The sequence below is a fragment of the Gopherus evgoodei genome, chromosome 3 (assembly GCF_007399415.2).
Source record: "Gopherus evgoodei ecotype Sinaloan lineage chromosome 3, rGopEvg1_v1.p, whole genome shotgun sequence".
Lineage (NCBI taxonomy): Eukaryota > Metazoa > Chordata > Testudines > Testudinidae > Gopherus > Gopherus evgoodei.
This window is the reverse complement of record NC_044324.1, coordinates 150,187,631-150,207,674: the sequence shown is the minus strand read 5'-3', so window position 1 is coordinate 150,207,674 and position 20,044 is coordinate 150,187,631. Positions and strand designations below refer to the sequence as shown.

At 42.2% G+C, this 20,044-nt stretch overlaps 1 protein-coding gene across 1 annotated transcript in view; it reads right to left on the bottom strand.

Moving 5' to 3' along the window:
• The window catches only part of WDR64 (WD repeat domain 64), a 140,495-nt gene that overhangs the window by 107,588 nt on the left and 12,863 nt on the right, over positions 1–20,044 (bottom strand). Inside the window, exons 4-5 of the mRNA XM_030558349.1 lie at positions 19,786–19,889; positions 15,260–15,289 (exon numbers count right to left, since the gene is read on the bottom strand). Of these exons, the coding sequence (XP_030414209.1) occupies positions 15,260–15,289; positions 19,786–19,889 (134 nt within the window). The remainder of the gene's footprint in view (positions 1–15,259; positions 15,290–19,785; positions 19,890–20,044) is intronic.

The window sequence follows — 20,044 nt, the reverse complement described above, 5'->3', positions numbered from 1 at the left end:
AAGGGGGCCACATTACAAGGGCAAAGGGTTACTTTGAAAACTGAGCTAAAGCAGTTTTAATGGAACACTTCCAGAGCTGTCCCACAGGCTTGTGTGGGAGATGCCCACCTCAGACTACATGTAGGATTTGAACTTAGGTTTCTGGAGGTAAAAGGATAGGTCACTAATCCTTCAACCTACTATGCAACTTTGACCTCTACATGCCCCAAATTGACATATTTTCAGGGTTAAATCATCCCATTCTATCTACAGGCAAGACCTCAGATGAGTGACAGAAATGAATAACTTTCACTGCTACAGAGCAGAAATATTAGTCTGCTGAGTTCTTCTAAATTCCTGTTAGTGCATTAGGAGAGATCCATCCCACCTGTTTAAGCAAATGAGATTCCCAAAGGAAGTGTCAGTTTGGCCCAAGAAGAAGAGCTACTGTTAGCTCAAAGTACCATAAATTTCTGTTGTACTAGCATGGCTTTTAGTGTATAAAAGATGTTTCACCTCTTGCATGAAATATATATAAATACACAGAAGCCTCCTAATATGTGAATCCAGTAGCTAGATGGATATACATTATATCTTTCCATCTCCATCAACACGCCAGGCAAGACTACTATTGTATAGGTCCCAGTGCAAACAACAGCACTTGAAAAACATCAGGTCAGATTCTTGGCTGATGTTATTCAGGATAGTCCCCCCTGGCTTTAAAGGGAGCTCTGCTGATTTATGCTAGCTGAGAACCTGACCTATAACATGGATTTGGGACAACCTCTAGAAAATGTTAATTGCATTAGAAGTGTTTGATAGGCAGCTGCTGGTACTGCTGGGACTTATGTTGAGGAAACTGTCCCTACCCAGGAAGATGCATAAGATCAGCCCAAGAGTGCTGTGAGAGCTGCTGCTTCTGATTCAACCTTAAGACTTTGGGGATGGGGAATATTTTTCCTTCAACCTGCCTACCAAATATCAGCTATCTGTGTGTGTGTGTGTGTGTACCCATTTCTGAGCATTACTGATGGTGTACTCTATTGTAGGTAGCTGGGAAATGTTGGTGTTTCACAGGTTTTAATTATTGTTTGATAATTTTCACAGAAGGTCTTGTTACCTGAGAATAGTATGTGTATGTGGGGTCATTTTAGGCATTTGTAATAAATAATAACAACTCATATACAGCTCTTTTCATCAGCAGATATCAAAGCACTTTACCAAGGAGATATCATCCCCATTTTATAGATGAGGAAACGGAGGCAGCAGGAAGAGAAGTGACTTGCCTAAGGTCATGCAGCAGACCAGTGGCAGAGCTGGGAATAGAACTCAAATCTTCTGCATCTTCGTCCAGTGCCCTAGGTTGCTAATATGTTAATCAGTAAGGAAAGGGTCTACTTTATGGTTAGGTTTGTTATTCAATATTTATAGTACGAGCCTGGACTGCTGTGACAAGGTAAAGGGTTAACAGGCTGTCAGATGCCTGCTCAAGGCAGAGTATAAAAGGAAGGGAAAGCTGAACCAAAGAAGAACTAAGAAGAAAATTCCCCTCATGGCTGGTTAGAGTAAGAAAAGTCTCTGGGAATTATTGACCAGTATTTTTCAGTTGATTTCTTTTCGTACTGCAACTGTTGTGCGGGCAATAAAAAAAGTCCCAAAGAAAGGACCTTGAAAGACTAATGCCTGAAGCTTTATTTCCCTTCCCTGGCTAGTGAAAATGCTGACTAGCTTACAGTTGCATTTTAGCATGCCTAAGAAAAGTAAAAGAAAGAACATTCTCATAACTACAGGCTTGTCTACACCTAAAACACTGCAGACATGCACCTGTGTTGCTGTTGCACTTAAGTTAAGACACTACCCGTGCATACAGGAGGGGATTCTCCAGTTGGTGTTGGTAATCCACCTCTCTGAGAGGTGGTAGCTAGGTCGACAGGAGAATGCTCATGATTTGAATAGCTCCAACTAGGCATTACTGGATTACTTCTAGTCAATTCTCTCTCTCCTGTGAGAAATTCTTTTCATTTACACCCATGGGCAGTGTGTATAAGAGGGTTGGGGAGGTTTAGCATCCCCCAAAAACAGTGGCCCTGCAAGGGGAAAAATGCTGGCTCATCTCCCTTTGGAGGTGTGCCAGCCCACAGCGTTTGGAGCACTGCCACCAGAAGCTACTTAGAAATGTAGGGGGGCACCAGCACCAGTGACCCTGTGACGCTGCACACGCTCAGCCTGTGCTCTGCCCTGAGGTCCCACTCCTGCTCGGCCTCTTCACCCCAGTGGCAGAAAGGAGCGAGCAGTGGACAGGGGCGGCTCTAGATATTTACCGCCCAAAGCACGGCAGGCAGACTGCTTTTGGAGGCTTGCCTGCGGGAGGTTCCCAGTCCCGTGAATTTGTGCGGCAGCCTGCAGGAGGTCCGCCAAAGCCACGGGAGCAGCGGACCGTCCACAGGCATGCTGCCAAAGGCAGCCTGCCTGCCGCCCTCGCGGCAACCGACAGAGCACCCCTGTGGCTTGCCACCCCAGGCACGCGCTTGGTGTGCTGGTGCCTGGAGCCACCCCTGGCAGTGGATGGGGCAGGGCCTTGAGGGAAGAGGCGAAGTGGAGGTGTGAGAGTGGGACTTCAGGGGGCTGGGCTATGGTCCAGCCACTGCTGGGCCCCCTTTCTAGAGAGCTTCCAGCGCTTGTGTAAGCCTCCCCAAACAAAAGAGTTGTGTACCAATTACATTTACATCCTCTTGGGACATTCAATCTCTAGGTGATTGGACTTTCCTAACTCAGTCAGGGGATGGACCTTCCTAATTCAACCAGGGGAGGAGAAACCTGGTGTTTCAGAACATAAATCACCGCATTCCACGGCCCTGTGGAAGGAGAAATCTTATAATACTAGAGACAAAAGAGGTGGAAACAAATGTTTTCTCCTCCATGTAGTTACACATCCTTGTTGGGGATAATTAATTCTGCAGTGGAATTTTCAAAAGCATAAGTGACTTAGGTGCACAAGCTCCAAAATTAATGGAATGTGTGCTCCTAAATCACTTAAATTAGAATGGTAAGTTTTTTTGGCAGTCAGAAGTCATCACCTCCTGTAGCTAAAATCTTTTATATACAATTGAAACTCTCTCCCTGCCTCCTCTTTTTATGGAAAAACTATTACATCTTTGGTGACACAAAAAGATAAAAAAGCATGTACAAATCTCTATACCACTGGCTCAAAAATGGATATTTAGACTGACACAAAGTGTGGAAGTTAATTTTCCAGAGCATGAAGTTTGAGTTTTATCAGATATTACTCACTCCAGTACCCAAGAGAAAAATATTTTTGGCTCTGGTTCCCACTCTATAGTGCATTCATATGAATTTCAGACTCCTTTCCACTTGCTGATGTCAGGTAGCTCATAATACAATTTTGTATTTGTTTTACAATCACAAGCAGCTGGGGCGTGCACCTTATGTAGAGTAAGAATGAGAAATATAATAAATTATGAGTGATTTGTATTCAGTGGAGTTGAAATAGGAATTGTTAGTATCCTCTTAGATCTACGTTTTCATTTTTACTTCTGACTGAATGTAATCATGGCTGTCTTTAACATTCAGAATTAGACCGTTTATTAAGAAAAAAGAGAGGTGATGTTGTGTGGGAATTTTCTGTGGATTTTTGTGTTTTTATGTAATGTGGAGGTTTTCTTTACAAAGCATATAATCTATGCACCCTTTGTCTGCTGGTAAAAGCAAGAGCCAGAGGTTATGAATGCCTTCACTTTTGTTAAATCACTGCTCACTTTATGTTGGAATTCACAAATTTAAAAAGTCTTTGGTAAATCAGAAGAGATATAATTCTCTTCCCACATATTTTGTGCAATTTAAAAGGAAATTATGTTACTCAGACTTGCACATGGGAACTTCAAAAAGATGATACTGCTTTGCATTTTTTATTTGCAGATCTCAGTTCCTTACAAAGGTGAGTATCACTAATATAACACCATTTTACAGATGGTATAGGCACAGAGAGCTTATATGATTTTCCCAGGTTCACACAGCAAGTAGCAGAGCTGGAGACAGAACACAGGTCTTCTAATTCCTCCTCCACTGCCCTGCTGCCTGATGAGGCAGATAAAACTTACTGCTTGAGTGTCACTTAGAAAAGACCTTAAAAAACAAAGTGCTGTCTGTCTGTGTAGACACGAAGGGTATATCTACACCATAATAAAAACCCTGGCACCAATTCTCAGGATCTGGATCAGCCGACTCAAACTTGCACTGGGGGCTATAAAAGTGAAGTGTAGACATTTGAGCTTGGACTTGAGCTCAGGCTCTGAGATCCAACCCCCCTTGCAGAGTCTCCGAGTCCTGGCTCCAGCCCGAGTACAAACATCTAAACTGCAATTTTATAGCCCAAGTACCAAAGGCCTGCAATCTCAAGTCAGCTGACCTGGACCAGTCACACCTATGTCATGCCATGGGTCTTTTATTGAGTATAGACATACACTAAGCTTCCAGGGCAATATGGGCAGCGAGAGGGTTATGCCCAGCAAGCAGCAGCTTGTATCCATATGTCATTGTAAATAAAAGAAAGGATAGAGATGACAGTGACAAACAGATATTCTCTCTTGACCAGACCTCTCAATCACACATATCCAGCCCTCTTTTTTGTTGCATATGGAGGTACCCAGCCTCACCATTTCAAAAGGTTGAAAAGCATGTGTTCGATCTGAACAAGGATCAAGTAATCTGATTGCAAAGGCAGTGCAATCAGACAAGAAGCAGAGGATGGTGCTCCTGCACTTGGAAGGCAAGAAGAGTTTTCCCTTATAAAATGATTTGTCACCCTGAATTACGCCAGCAGCTATTAGACGTTTCAAATGCATTCCAAATCTGAGAAGTGTAAACTGCTGCAAAGTTGTGTGTCTGCTTCTCAGACGCAAAAAAGGCAAAGCATCAGTTTCAGATTTCATTGACTGCTTGAAAAATTTATCCAGGGCCTTTGTCTTTGTCTAAAAGAAAGGCTGACTTAGCTGCTGTTGTTGCCTGCAGCTCCTGCCTTAAACTGAGGCAAGTCAGTGGCAGCTAGTTATGTGGGGAGCTCAGCTAAGCTAAAGCCATGGAGGAAGTCTAATGATCTGATTCTACAGAGGCCAGTTTGAGAAGGATGAGAATTGGGAAGATGCTAGAGGAAGGGACTCTCTTGTGACAACGGCCAAACAACAATTCATTGGATATTTCAAGCATTGTGCAAGTTGTGCAGGTCGTATCAAGGGAACAAATCTTTTTGTCCCTGGAGTATGTCAGAAGGTAGCCATGGTTTCAGCCAAGACAGTGGTTATTTTGCAGAATTGTCTGTAACATACTACACCTAAGGCCAAAAGCATGATTTGTGTAATAGGCAGATACAGGGTCCATGGTTAATAACTAGACCAAAACTGACAGATGTGACAGCTGGGATTAAGTGCTTTTTGCTCAAGAACAGAAGAAACAACTGGCCCATAAACTTGGGGTTACATAAATTAGCTGGGACCCCTAATTGTACAGACTTACAAAAGCAGGTCAATGTTGTTGTAGCCGTATTGGTCCCACTATATTAGAGAGACAAGATGGAGGAGATAACATTTGTTATTGGACCAACTTCTGTTGGTTAGAGGCGAGTTTTTGAACTTACACATAACTCTTCTTGTCTGTCTCACCAACAGAAGTTGGTCCAATAAAAGATATTACCTCACCCACCTTGTATCTCTAAAGCAGGGCAGCCACATGTGAGTGTCTGGTTTGCTGTTTAGGGTTTAGGGTTGAAACCCATGCTGAGAGGGCGTTTAGAGGTTCTGCATGATTATGTAGGTGGAAAGAATCAAAGGATTAAGCTTAGAAATACAGAATAGCTGAGTGTATAATGGAGAGGCATGTTGAGTGGTGCAGCTAATGCTTTATGAGCAACACCATACATAGGAAGCAATATTTCCCATGGAGAGTACTCTGCTTCTAGTAAATGGATAGTGGTACAGTTACTCTAGAAGAGGTGCATGAACCTTGGGTGACAGACTGCCTTCTGTTTACTTCTATCTGATGGGTCAGACCCTCTTGATTTGGGAAGTGACTAATAGAGCTGAAAAGTTGGAATGCAGTCCTACCGTCAGGTGTAAACTCAGTGTGTTGTTTGCTTCTCTGTTGGAAAGAACAGGGGACCATTCTAATGAAGCAAAACAACCCTGTCATTTCCAGAAGGGAGACCACTACAATTTTGCAAGGCAAAAATCTATGTTTTGTGGAGTCAGGTGGTGGACAAGCAGTTAAAATAATTGCAAGGGAAGAGAATCATCTACAGTGCTATTCAGTAAGCATGGGCAACTCTAGGCATTTCTCCATCCCAAGCACGGCAGGCAGGCTGAGTTTGGCAGCTTGCCTGTGGGAGGTCTAGAAGCTGTGGGACCAGCGGACCTCCCGCAGGCAAGCCACCGAAGGCACCCTACCTGCTGCCCCCCTGGCGCCGGCAGAGCACCCCCCACGGCTTACCGCCCCAAGCACGCGCTTGGCGTGCTGGGGCCTGGAGCTGTCCCTGTCAGTAAGGGAAAGTAATGATATGTGCAGCTACGGTGTGGGTGCATGTGGGGGAGGGTGAGAGATTTGGATTAAATAGGAACTATCACAGTCAGCTCCTGCACACTCAAAATCCAGACCATAAATAAAAGAATTTCATGTTTTCCTTGAAGATTTTCTTCCCCAAGTATAGAGGTAGCACATTCTGAGGTTGTCCCCTCTCGCTATCGTTTTTAGAAGGCACCTACCACTTTCGCATCTAACTCAGAAGGCAGAGAAGAGTTGATACTACAGAACCAGAGAGCAGTATTAGATTCACTTTTCTCTAGGTTTCAGTAGTGTTCATGGTGGGGAGAGAGGAAAATGGTTTATGCAAAGGCAGTGGACAGTTTAAACCCAATCTGATTAGATAGCTTTCTTCCCTCCTTCTCTTCTGTTTTAAAGCAGAGAAAAGATAAATGAAAGTTATATAGCTTGTTAATTCCTACTTAAAACATAATACTTACAACTAAATAGTGTATGTGCAAAACCCTATGGAGTTGCAGAAATCTGAAAAGTTGCACTACATATACACCATTACAAGCCAATTCTATTGCAACGTCGTCTTAAAGTTTGTAAGTAGATCATTTAAAACAAATATCTTACTACTATAATATAAAGAAGTTAGAAAGCCAGGAAAATTAAAATCTATCATTAAAAAAAAAATCTTCCAGAAACAGGAACTGGAAGTCTTGTTCTAAAAATCTTACAGATGAATTCTGCTCCAATTTAAACTTGTGAAGACCTATGGTCTGTAGAGTTATTTCAGACCTACACTGGCACAAATAAGCAGAATTTAGAACTTGTACTGTCAGAAAATCTGGAAATACTCATTTAAACTACCAACACCTCACACTGAATTTAGGAGTAGTTAGACTTTCAAACTGCATCCTGAGTATTGACTTAAACTGTGTGAATTTTCCAACACTTAACATTTTATTCTTCCCACTAGAGTAAGGAAGGAAAAGTTTAGCTCCATTTTCATTAGACTATTCCAATCTCTCAGTGTAACTCTCTCAATTTTTTCCTCCTATCTAAGCTGCAGAACCACCAAATAGCATGGAATGTAGGTTTCAGCACTAAACTCACCAGCAAACTAGATACTCTCAAAATAGAACTTGGCAGCAATTAGTCCCTACGCAAATGCTATAAGGAAAATGCATCCATGCATTGCTATGTAGACTTAGCTTAATGCTCTGCAGCACCTCAGTGAAACCCTTTTGCGTCACAAGGGCTATGACTATTAATCCCCTCAAGGACTAGCAGTGAAACAGGACCCAGTTCTAAGGCCCCAGGATCCTATTCCTCAAGTTAGGCAGAGAACAAAACTATTTGCAACCAGACTTCAGTCGCTGTAATTATACAGTACGGGGGAAGGCCTGCAAGGAATCGAAACTAAGTAATACAGACAGGGCTCCCTTGGATACAGTACAATGTGGGCAACAGTCCAGCCATTTTATTATATAAGCCAAGATGTTTATCAGAGGACTGAGCATTACTTAGATGGCATTTTCGTTAATAAGGAGAAAGACACTTGCACAGCTGATAAATTTAAGAGGCTTTTAAAAACACTAGGTTTGAAGGTTAAATGTGTGTGTGTGTATGATGGTATTTTTTGAAGGGTTGAGGAAATATGAAAGTTTGTGACACAGAGTAATACATAGGCCATATCCTTCACAAGAGGAAAAGGAATTGGAATTAATAGTCTTGTTTGAGCGAGCAAGCAAGCAAACACACACACACAGGAGTATACATTTATCCTTTAGTAAAAAGTTGTTATACTAAAAGCTCATCATGATTATTCCTAATGAACTATAATGATCTATATTGATGAAGCACCGGTCATTCCTGAAGACTCCAATGAGCATCACAAGAACTAAACATACATTATATCTAAACATACATTCACACAAAACAGCCTGTGCACATCTCCAAGAATCATTTAATGGTCCACTGCAATGCAACCAGCTCTAGGTGGGAAGAAGAAGGCAGATAGGGAGAAAACTGGTGCACAGTCCCCACTACAACAGAGGGGAATTTTGACCTAGGACACCAGCCAAGACATAGTTTCTTCTTTAAGATTTCCCTGTTTTGAAGAGATAAGCCATCATTGACTGACAAGTCTAAAAAAAAGTATCAGAAAAATTCAATCATAACACACACCACCTGTTATTTGTGTATATACCAGCAGATTGCAAGTGTTAACAAAATAATCTGAACTCCAGATATGTCCCTTATTGCCTTAAAATGTTATTTATATGCAGATTTATTTTTGCATAATGCAACAGCAAAAAATGGATACAAAGATGTGTGCTGCATCCATTTATTAAAAATTTTCAGTCAGGAAAAAATTCAGCATGGAGAAATAAACAGGAGCAAGTGGGCACTGGAAAGAGCAGTGAAAGAACAATTTTACTTTTTCTTTTTTTAACACATACGAGTTGAGGATTCACATTTTAAAATGGTCTTTGCCAAATTCATCTTTCATAACACCACTGAAATTACTGCCGGGGATCATGACTATTAAGGAGAGGACCATTATACTCTAGGTGGAAAGCCAGAGAGAGAGAGAGAGAGAGAGAGAGAGAGAGAGATGGGTTCCTTCCATGGAATAGCCACGGCCAACCTTACGGAGGGATATGCAAGAACAAAAAAGCATCAGCATTGACAGTAAAGGTAAACAGGAACATCCAGTGCGGTACACTTGGAAAGGTGATAAGACCCAAAATGAAAGCCCCTGACACATGAAACATAATACAGGCCTAGGATTTGTGAATGCTCAAAAACTAGCAGTACCAAGCCCTGAAGAAGGCTTCAGCATGTTAACAGATTAGCCTTACATACTGACAAGTGTCATGCAAGTAAACCTCTTGGCAGCAGAGATTATCTATAGCTATGTGGCAGAAATCTGAGAACTTCCTGCAGAATTGTTAAAAAGTGTTGAATCAGCTATTCTTTTGTGGCTGTAGATCCTGTTCAATATTACAGGGGGAGAACAGAGTCAATCCTCTCCGACTGGCAAAAAAGGCATTATTTTACTGCTCTGGAAATGTAAAGACAGCAAACAAGAGCATGGCACTACTTTATCTGTCCCAGAGAATGTTTTTTGCTTTGGTTTTGTTGGCCCAGTTTGTTGATATCTTAAGGACCAAGAGAAGACCACCGCAAACTGTCTTCACTCCCAGCCATACCATGACAGAGCAAATCTTCACAACTCTTCATCAACTTCACTGTTAAAAATCTGTGCCTTGTTTCTAATTTCAATTTGTCTGGCTTCAGCTTCCAACCATTCTTCTTCTTATGCCTTTCTCTGCTAGATTAGAGGCCTTTAGTAAGCAGTATTTTCTCCTAGGGTGGTACATATTCACTGCAATCAAGTCACATCTTAATCTTTGTTTTAGGAAGCTGAACATATTTCTTTCTCTTGGTCTTTCACTATAAGGCGTTATCTCTAGTTCTTAAATACTTTGTGGCTCTTTTCTGTGCCCTCTTCAATTTTTCAACATCTTTTTAAAAATATGAACACCAGACCAGCATGCAGTATTCTAGTACTAGGCTTACCAACACTGTACACAGAAATAAATTCATCTCCCTACTCCTACTCACCGCCCCCCCGTTCACGCATCTCAGGATCACATTAGCCCTTTTTGCCACAGCATCACACTGGGAGCTCATGTTCAGTTGCTTGTTCACTATGACCCCTAACTCCTTTTCAGAGTCACTGCTTTCCAGGATGCAGTCTCCCCTTCTGTTGGTGTGGTCTGCAGCCTTTGGGACTAGACGTATAACTTTGCATTTGGCTATATTAAAATGCATTTTGTTTGAATGGGCCCAGCCTACCAAGCAACCCAGAGACCTCTGTACAAATGCCCTGTCCTCATCATTATTTACCACTCCACCAATCTTTGTGTCATCCACAGCTTTTATCACCAGTGAATTTGTATCTGCTTCAGGATTATTGATGAAAAAGTTGAATATCATCAGGCATAGTAAAGATCCCTGTGGATTCCCACTAGAAACACCCCCATTCACTGATGATTCCAATTTACAATTACTTTGAGACATGTCAGTTAGCCAGGCCCTAAGCCATTTAACATGCATTTTATTGCTGTTATACAGTGCTAATGTTTAAACCAGCATGCTGGGCTGTAAACCTCTACCCCAATATAATGCGACTCGATATAACACAGGTTCGCATATAGTGCGGTAACCCCAGGTCTCCGGCAGCAAGGCTCGGGAGGCGATTTAAAGGGCCTGGGGCTCCGGCAGCTGCGGGGAGCCCCGGGCCCTTTAAATCACTGCTGGAGCCCTGACACCGCTACCCTGGGGCTCCGGAAGTGCGGCTCGGGTGGAGATTTAAAGGGCCCAGGTCTCCCCACAGCCGGAACTTTGGGCTCTTTAAATCACCACTGGAGCCCTGCCACCGCTAGCCCAATATAATGGGGTTTCACCAATAACGCAGTAGGGATTTTTGGCTCCTGAGGACCGCATTATATCAGGGTGGAGATGTACTAAGTCAAATGCCATACACAAGTCAAGATATATTACATGTATGTAGTTATCTTTAGCAACCAAGCCTGTAATCTCCTCAAAGAATGAAATCATGTTTGGTTGTCCATAAAACCATAAAGCAAAATAGGAAAGGATCTATTGACAACTCAGGTTCTTCTTATTTGGTATTTGGAAAGGTTCAGATTGTACAAGTATTCCAGGAGACTTGGCTTTTAGTCCTGGATCTGCCACACAGTTGCTGTGTTATATTGTTCAGACTCACACCCTCCCTGTGCCTTGAATTTCCTGTCTTTTAAAATGGGACCATTCCTTTCCTATCATGATTTCGTGAATCTGAGTTTTTTAAAATGCTATGAGAACTTAGACTGGAAGGAGCATAAGGTGTTATTCTGCAATACAATAGCAAGAGCACTGCTCTGAGAATTATCTGTCAGCAGATGGAGAGTTCAGAGAGTTTTTCTCACTTAACTTGGCATCCAGCCTCACTCCATTTTCATAAAAGATACAGATTGATAGATGATCTAAAAGTGGCATCACAGACCGTATTAAATCAGATGAAAATGTCTTAATTTCAGACAGAGAAGAACAAATTGTTAATTCTACCATGTTTTTGAAGATCTGGGAACAGAAATATAAGTCCTGCAAGGCAAAGATGTCCAGCTATCCAGAAATTAATCAGAAGATATGGCAACACATTATACACAGATCTTCATTCTAACACTAATTTAGCTGCTGGGGCTATGGCCTCAGCTTGTGTAATTTGACACAGCACTCCTAAAGTTATTGGAGATGCAGAGATTTATATCAGCTGAGTAGCTGTCCCTGAAATTTTACTAAGAGTTCAGAGATAGACAACTGAAAGGAAAACTACAATTTTAATATGCACTCTTTATTTTTTAAAACATATCTTTGGTTCCCAAGGAGTTCCAGAATGACTAAATTTATCACAGCACATATTCGAGCTGGCTGGAAAATGGAGTTTCTGTCCCATGAAAAATATTCTGAAATTTTCTTTCATCCTGATTCAGGACGAAAAGTCAAAATCTTGAAGTCTTTTGCAAAATGAACTATTCAGCAACAGTTCATTCCTGACATATCAAAACACTAGTTTCAACATTACTGAAATTAAATCATTTTGACCTTTTCTAACCCAGAACAGGAAGTCCAGTAGTGGCCATTTTGATTTCAATTTGCAGTGCATCGGTGAGTCAGGAGAAGGGCAAGAGCAGGGCTAGCTGAGTAGTAGGGGGGCACTGTCTGTCGTACAAACACAGATAAATAAAAATGTATTGTCTCTAGGATGGGAGATGAGGGGTAGAAGGAAGGGACTCCTTACTGGTCAAGGAGGTGCTCCAACATCTGAGAGCATGTCTTGGTGGCTGGTTGCCACCCCGGCGAAGGGTGGTTCCTTATCCCCAGAGGAGGCAGTCCAAGATCAGTACCCTGGTATGCCATCTCTGGAGGAGACACCCAGAGGTGTTGGGGACTACACCAAGGGCCCTATCCTGGAGGCAACAGTTACCTATTGTCCAATGCAACAGTGGCTTCATTTCCCAGACCCCGCTCTCTGACATCCCCAGGTGCATTCCCTAACACCTAACCTTGGTCTTGTCCTTGCAGAGCGGGACTAAACATGTCTGCACCTGCAAACCACGAGGGAGCAGGCTACCAAGCAGCCCTCCCCTCTGTGGGATGGCAGAGGGAGGAGCTGTGTAGGCTTGCAGTGGGGTGCTGTGGGAATGGGCAACAAAAGAGAGGTGTAAGCACAAATGTGCCTCCACACCTGATACATGGAGCAGCATGAGGCATTCCTCAAGTGGAGGGCGAAGGCTACACAGCCATTGCTCAGCCAGGTTGTAGCCTCAGCTACCAGCCTGCTGCTCATATGGAAGTAGAGGAGGGAGGAGGAAGCTTAAGGGGGTTTACCCCTTAGCTTTAGCCCCTTAAATATTCTTGATTTATTGGACCCAAAATAAACAAAAGTTGTTAAAAGTTATTGTTAATATTTGTATTCAAAAGGCAGTGACCAATAGCTAATCCCAGAGATCCAAGATTAGGGCTAATCTACACTACAAAGACTTTGCTAGCATAGCTATACTGACAAAGGCTACTAATGGGGACACCACTTACACAGGTTAAACCACCTCCTCAAATGGCATAACCTGTGCTGGTAAAAGGAAAATTTTGCCTGTATAAAATGTGTCTACATGGAGGCTTTTGCCAGCCTGACTACATCAATGAGGAAAGTGATGTTTTTCACATGCCTGAGATAGCTATGCCAGCACAACTTTAAACCAAAACAAAGGGTTAACACTAACACCAGATCTACGCAACAAGGTAACTCATCATCACTGCAAAATACCCAATGGTATATTCTCCAAACAGCAGGCAACAGGGTCACTACTAAAAAAAACAAACCCGCAAAAAACCAAACAAGCAACGAAAACAACAACAAAAAAGCTGTGCTATGATGCAACAGTATCCCCTTTCCTAAACAATATTTTCCAGAATTGTTACATTTAAAAAGAGTCAAAGAACACCTGGCTCCTGTTGGACCTTCCTTGAAATCATATTTACATTCATAGGATGAATCCTTCAGCAAAGCACTGGACTACAAAATTTTGAGGCCCATGTCAGACAAGCATAGGATTTATGCAAGGCATTTAACCCCTGTGTTTGGTTGTGACGCCTTAATACTAGCTTGTGGGTTGGCACAGCCAGACATTTGGTGCAATTTCCACTTCATTGACATGCATACCACAGACTGTTTTAACCACTCCTGACAACATCTATAAAAAACGCAGAATGTTATGGGTGATCTGATATAAGGATATTAACACAGAGATCTATTAAGTTAGGAAGGTGCCAATGCTCAAACAGTAGCAGATAACACAAGCCATAGCTAGCTTCCATAGCCAGGGCTGCCCAGAAGATTCAGGGAGCCTGCAGGGCCGGATCTTCGGCGGCAATTCAGCAGTGAGTCCCTCTTGGAGGGAAGGACCCACCACCAAATTGCCGCCGAAGGATGAAGCAACGGCGGTAGAGCAGCGTAAGTGCAGCCGATTGTGGCTTTTTTTTTTTTTTTCTGCTGCTTGTACTCACTGGGCAGCACTCCAAGGCTTTGGCAGCACTTCAGCAGCGGGTCCTTCACTCGCTCCAAGTTTTCCGCTGCACTGAAGAACCCGTCATCGGAGATCCAGAGAGAGTGAAGGGCCTGCGCCAAAGTGCCGCCAAAAACCCAGAGAGGCTTGCGGGGCCCCTGCAGGGCCCGGGACCAGAGGAAAATTGCCCCACTTTCCCCCCCCCTGGGCGGCCCTGTCCATAGCCTGACCAAAATAATACACACCTACTTGTGCATGGTAGGGTGTTTCTGCTATCTCTTCAGAATCATGTGTGTCTATTTTAAAAATACATTCCTGTAGTGACTACAAAGGTCAAATTAGTCCTTGCAACATCAGTTATAAGTTTTGAGACGCAAACTGGCTATTGAGCTGCTTTTTTCAGTGTGTAGTAGTTGGAGAAGTTGGGTGGCTGGCCTAAAATACCTTTATTTCCTCTTTAGCGACAACCGCTTTGGTGGATCCATCAGCATAAATGCACTGGCCTTGAGGGACAGGGTATCTGCATTGACTGTAGCAAGGGGTCACATCAGCTGTTTGGATTGATGACAGACTTTGGTCCTCAAATCCTGCGAGGTAATGTGCTTTCCTAAGACCTGCAGTGCTATTTTCAGGGTAGAATTTAGCCTTCAGAGTGTATTCATGTATGTCAGTCAATCAATCATTCGATGCAATTAGCAATCTATAGAACTGTATTTCCCTACTCAGCATGACAGTTTTTCTTACTAAAATTGTAGTGTCAGCTGAATGTCACCTCTTACCCTACAGCTCCAGAAAAGATGTTGGAAAGATATACAAGGGGGTTGGGGCTGGGTGCGGGGAGGTGGGAGGGAAGAGGCATTTGGTGGAAGTACTTATCTGAAGCATCCTTCCACCCTAGGAAACAAATACCGAAACTTCTCTGTAATTGAGAGGAAAGAATTGAACCAGAATGTCCTGATGTGCAGCACTATGCACAATTATGCAAGAGACTCAAGGAGAAAAAATATGTTAGAATTTTCAATTAAAAATCAACAGTTAGTGAAGTGAAATAATTAGAAAGTAAATATTATTCTATCTAATTATAAGGAGGAAAAAAACAAACTTACTGCAATGTTTGTGCTTGTCAGAACCCTCATCTGAAAACAAAACAAAAACAGAAAAAGATAATCAGTAGCTGGCAATGGAATTAAAAATATGAGCACAGTCAGTTCAACAATCACCACAGACAGAGAGTTAGTCACTGTGCTTTTTCTAGGATCTGGAACCAAATGGAATAACCAACCATGTCTCGTAGACCAGAAGAGACCATCATGATCATCTAGTCTGACATCCTGCACGTGTCAGGCCATAGAACTTCACCCACCTACTCCTATAATAGGCCCATACCCCCTGTCGGAGTTACTAAAGTCCTGCCAGTGACTTAGAGCAACAAAGAGAGAGCTGCAGTATCCGTAAAATGGGAATCAATAACTGCCATCTATCTGCAATTTCAGATCCTTGAGGGAAAGGGAGAAGTGCAATATGTCCATTTTTATAATGACATTCATCGCAAGTCCTGTCCTGATGCAAGGCTCCTTACTCCCAAGAAGATCAGTTAGTTTCTTTGTTTATACTTGCAAGAGTGAGAATCCTGGACCAACCTTTTCTTTCCTGCATCCCCAAAGGCAGCCAGCCACCTCCTCCTACCAGGATCTCACCATCATCCTTTTGCCACTGGTTCCTCTCAGAAGTGCCCAAAACCCTCTGCTAGCAGCTTCAATCATACATAGAAAATCTAGGATCAAATTCTGCCTTTGGAGATGCAAGTAGGGAACACTCATTGGCTGCAGTGGGAGACTGAGCAGGAAGCTGCCTTTTCAAGTCTTCCCTAAAACAAACTCTACATGCTGTGTAGAGTTAACAATCCACTGACTTCCTGAGATTTGGCTTTATTGACAAAGACATTAAAAAAAGATTTCACCTCCAGGATTCTGCCCAGGCCTGGCTGCTCCTACCGCTCTTCATCAGACCACACCCTAGATCCTCCCTCTCTAGAAAGCCCCTCCTTATACCTGATGAGATGGGTAATGAGATATTGGCCTTAAATTTAACCCCTTCCCAGTGGGCTCAACATTTGCTGTCAATCTAGAGTGCTATAGGCAAACGCTGCCAGTCTGTGATAGCCACATACATTTTAGAAAGAAGGTAGAATTTTGCCTCAAAGAGGAATTTACTGGGTTAGAAAATAATAATTATTTTTCCTTTGTCTCTAATTTAAGCTTTAATAGCTGCAGACATGTGAGAGCATGTGCAGGATTTACATTACAGCACTCAGTCTAGAAAAGCCTCTATGCTGTATTTACATTGGAAGATAATTACATTTGAACAATTTACACAGCACACTTGGATGATGGAAGTGTGTCACTTGATAAGTTAAGTGTTGATGTTGAAAGCTGTCCTAACCCATCCAATCTGAATCAATCATTTGGAGAATTGTGGAATGTAAATAACACATGCAGCTGTCAAAGCAATAATTTGCTGGAAATCATTTATTTTCCACTCTTTTATTAGTGTAGAATGAGGCAAACAGATACACTGTGGGATGACTAGAATCCTTTTTACTGTTTCTATTTTCATTTATAAAACAATTTTTCTTCCTTGCTATTTTGACCTCCCCGGCTTCCAATTATTCTCAATTCCAGCCCTTCCCTCCCTCCGTGTCCCAAAATCTCCACATGAGGAGAACACACTTTTTGAAGGAATTGACCTGGAAGGGCTACAGGGTCCCATACAATTGCTTAGTCAAATTTGACTCCTGAAAGCTACTTTGTGTAAGGTTAGTGGTGCCAGGAGAATACTAAATCAAACTATATGTTGCTTGTGCACACCAGTGTATTGACTCTGATGGAGGCATGTTGGATTTACACCAGTATAGAGTGCAGAATTTGTCCTTAAGTCTATTATACCAGAATGTTTCCGCTTAGATGGGCATCCAAAAGTGGCATGATAAAGATCCAGAAATTCACTACTCACATCAGACCAGGCATTGTCCATGGATTCATGGACATGGCTGCCACTGACTGGAGTGGGAAATATGTACATCCAAAACCCAGCACCCATTTAAATATCTAATCAAGTACAATCAGAACCTTAAAATAAATAAAACCTGAGTCTATTCATAAAAGGGAGTGCTCGTGAACTGACAACCCAGGAGACAAATGGCCTTTATATGCACACTGCAAGACCCATAAGTTTAGTTGCAAGGCAAGCTTCCTCATATCATATGACCCTGCCAATATGCTGAAGAGCTGACCTGGAGGAAATACCACTAAAGATGAGACAGGAGGGTCTGTTCCTTTTGAATCTTGGTCTCTGGACGAAGGCTGCTGAAAAAGGTGCTAACACTGTTGTCGGCTTTGATATAGGCTCTTCTGCTGGTAACTGGAATCAGACCAACTGATTTCACAGCTAAAGAGACAAATTCTGCTCTCACTTGGGTTCTGTCTACATTGCAATTGGAAGTATGATTTCAGCACACACAGACATACCGGGGCTAGCTTTGATCTAGCTAGTGTGCATACTGATATCATGCGGTGAAGCCACGGCAGCATGAGCTCCAATGCAGCCTAGTCATGTGAGTAAGTACTCAGGGTCTCAAGTGGGCTTGTACAGTCTATGCTGAAGCCCCTGCTGTTGTGGTTTCACAGCTATTGGTTCTCTCACTAGCTACATTAAAGCTATCATGTGTATGTGTACCTGTGCTGCAATTACATCTTCGACAGCAGGGTAGACCTATACTGGTTCTGGTGTAAACTCAGAGCTATTCCAATGAAGCCAATGGTATTAAACCTGTTTAAATTCATGGTAAGTGAAATCAGAGTGTGACACACTTTGTAATGCCTTCATCATTTTCCAAACAGCATGCATAGTTATACCAGCATGACTCAAAATCTCCATGCATAGCTTCAAAGAGCAAGATGTAAAATCATTTAAACTCTGGAAATGAAATAGAGACACTTATGTCAAAGTGACGTCAATGGAAACTTGGAGGAGGCAGCAGCACAGAACTTTCTAAATAGCACAGGGAAAAAATTATTTTTTATTGCTGTGCTGCGTGGAATTCTTTTTCCTTGGTGTGTGAGAGGGATAATGTTCCTGAAGACAGAGGCCTGGGTTTTCATATAAATTATTTCAGTAGTTACCAAATGCCTCAGTTTTGCTTTGGCATTTAATTACCCACATGAATCTTTGGTTGCCTAGTTCACTCCTTCCATGAGCATTATGTCCTAATTAGTTGAAATACCTGGACTATGCTATTGCTGCTTTAAAACCTAACTGCATTTTTACAATATTGTGATAGACAAGCTGCATTCTGATCACAGAAGTGACAATCTGCATAGATGTGTGATTTACATCCACTGCATTTTGTAGCCCGGCTAGAGTATATTTCTTTAACCATTCATAGAGTATCTTAGACTCCTTAACAAATGTTGCTTTAATAATATTTGGAATCTGAACTGCTATTAAGCTGGTTATTGGAGAGTACTAAGCGAACACACTGTTCTAACCCTTCAAGATTCATAGGCCTTTTACATCAGAAATTCCTCAAAAGGTGGAAATTCCTCCCTGACACAATGCCGTTAACTTGAGAGGAGCTGTGTCTTTTTACATCAAGGCTGAATTTGGCCCCAAGACTTTAAAAGGATCAAATACTGCACATCTGGGAGAATTTCATAATCGACCCCGTGTTACCTGTGCTGGGGGGTGAGGAGGTGATGCAACTGCATCAGGTGCCCTCAGACATCGCAGAAGTGGGCTCCCCATTGCCCTGAAGAGAGGACTGCTTATACCAATGCACAAACACAGAATGCCTGCATAAAGGGGTAAGGAGGGGCTGCAGCTGTTCTTGTAACCCACAGTCTAGAGAAGTGGCTTTGAAGCAGCTGTGACGCAGGCCTGTGGTCTGTGAGCAGGTCGCAGTGGAGTTCTGAACAAAGCCCATTTATCTGAGTTTCAGCATGTGAGTTCACCTCTGATAAGTGACTCTTCAAACATGCAGTCAAGAGGTTACTTCCATGAACGCATTTAGACATCAGTATAAGTTAAGTTGCTCAGTGACAGAAATATTCTGTGACAGCTACATTTTTTCTGTTTTAGTACACAACAGAGGCATAATTTCATGATGATAATAGAGAAAGTGCTAAGAAGTAAAGCCAGTCCGTGGCAGATATGGTATCATAGAACCAGCTGGTGCTTGAGTGAATTTTTGGAGGACTCGAGGACCCAGCTAGTCCAATATCCAGTCTCAAAAAAATTACAATAAAAATAAATTCCCCCTCACCCCCCAAAACAGTCACAATGAGTTTTTAGAAAAAGCTGGACAGTTCCTGAGGGACCACCTTTTGAAATTTTAAGTGTCTGCACTTTCAGACAACTGTTGCAAGCTTGAAAGAGGGCAAGATTCACTAAAAATAAATCCAGTGAATATTACCCTTAGTACTTAACATTGTAGCAAAATTAACCTTGTTAAAAAGACATGTAGCTTTTACATATAAGCTTTTACATATAAGAGTGCACTTCTGTTTCATATTTCTTCAGTTCATAATATACTAACCAATGGGCTAAAAAAAAATCTAGCATGAATCAGAATTACCTGACTGTTAAAAATGGTTAACATTCCTTTCTGAGATGCTGTTACCATGAAATCCAATTGTGGCACCTTTGCTATACACTTAATCACATCTCGTCTCTTGACACCTGCCAGTGAAATAACATTTTTTCATCTCACAAGTATAAACAGCTAAGGAGACTAGGCAAAATACATAACTAAGAACAAGGTGATAGGAGCACTTCTCTCACTCCCAAATGTACAGGGACTGAGTTCAGAGATGTAATAGATGAGCATGCAGGCT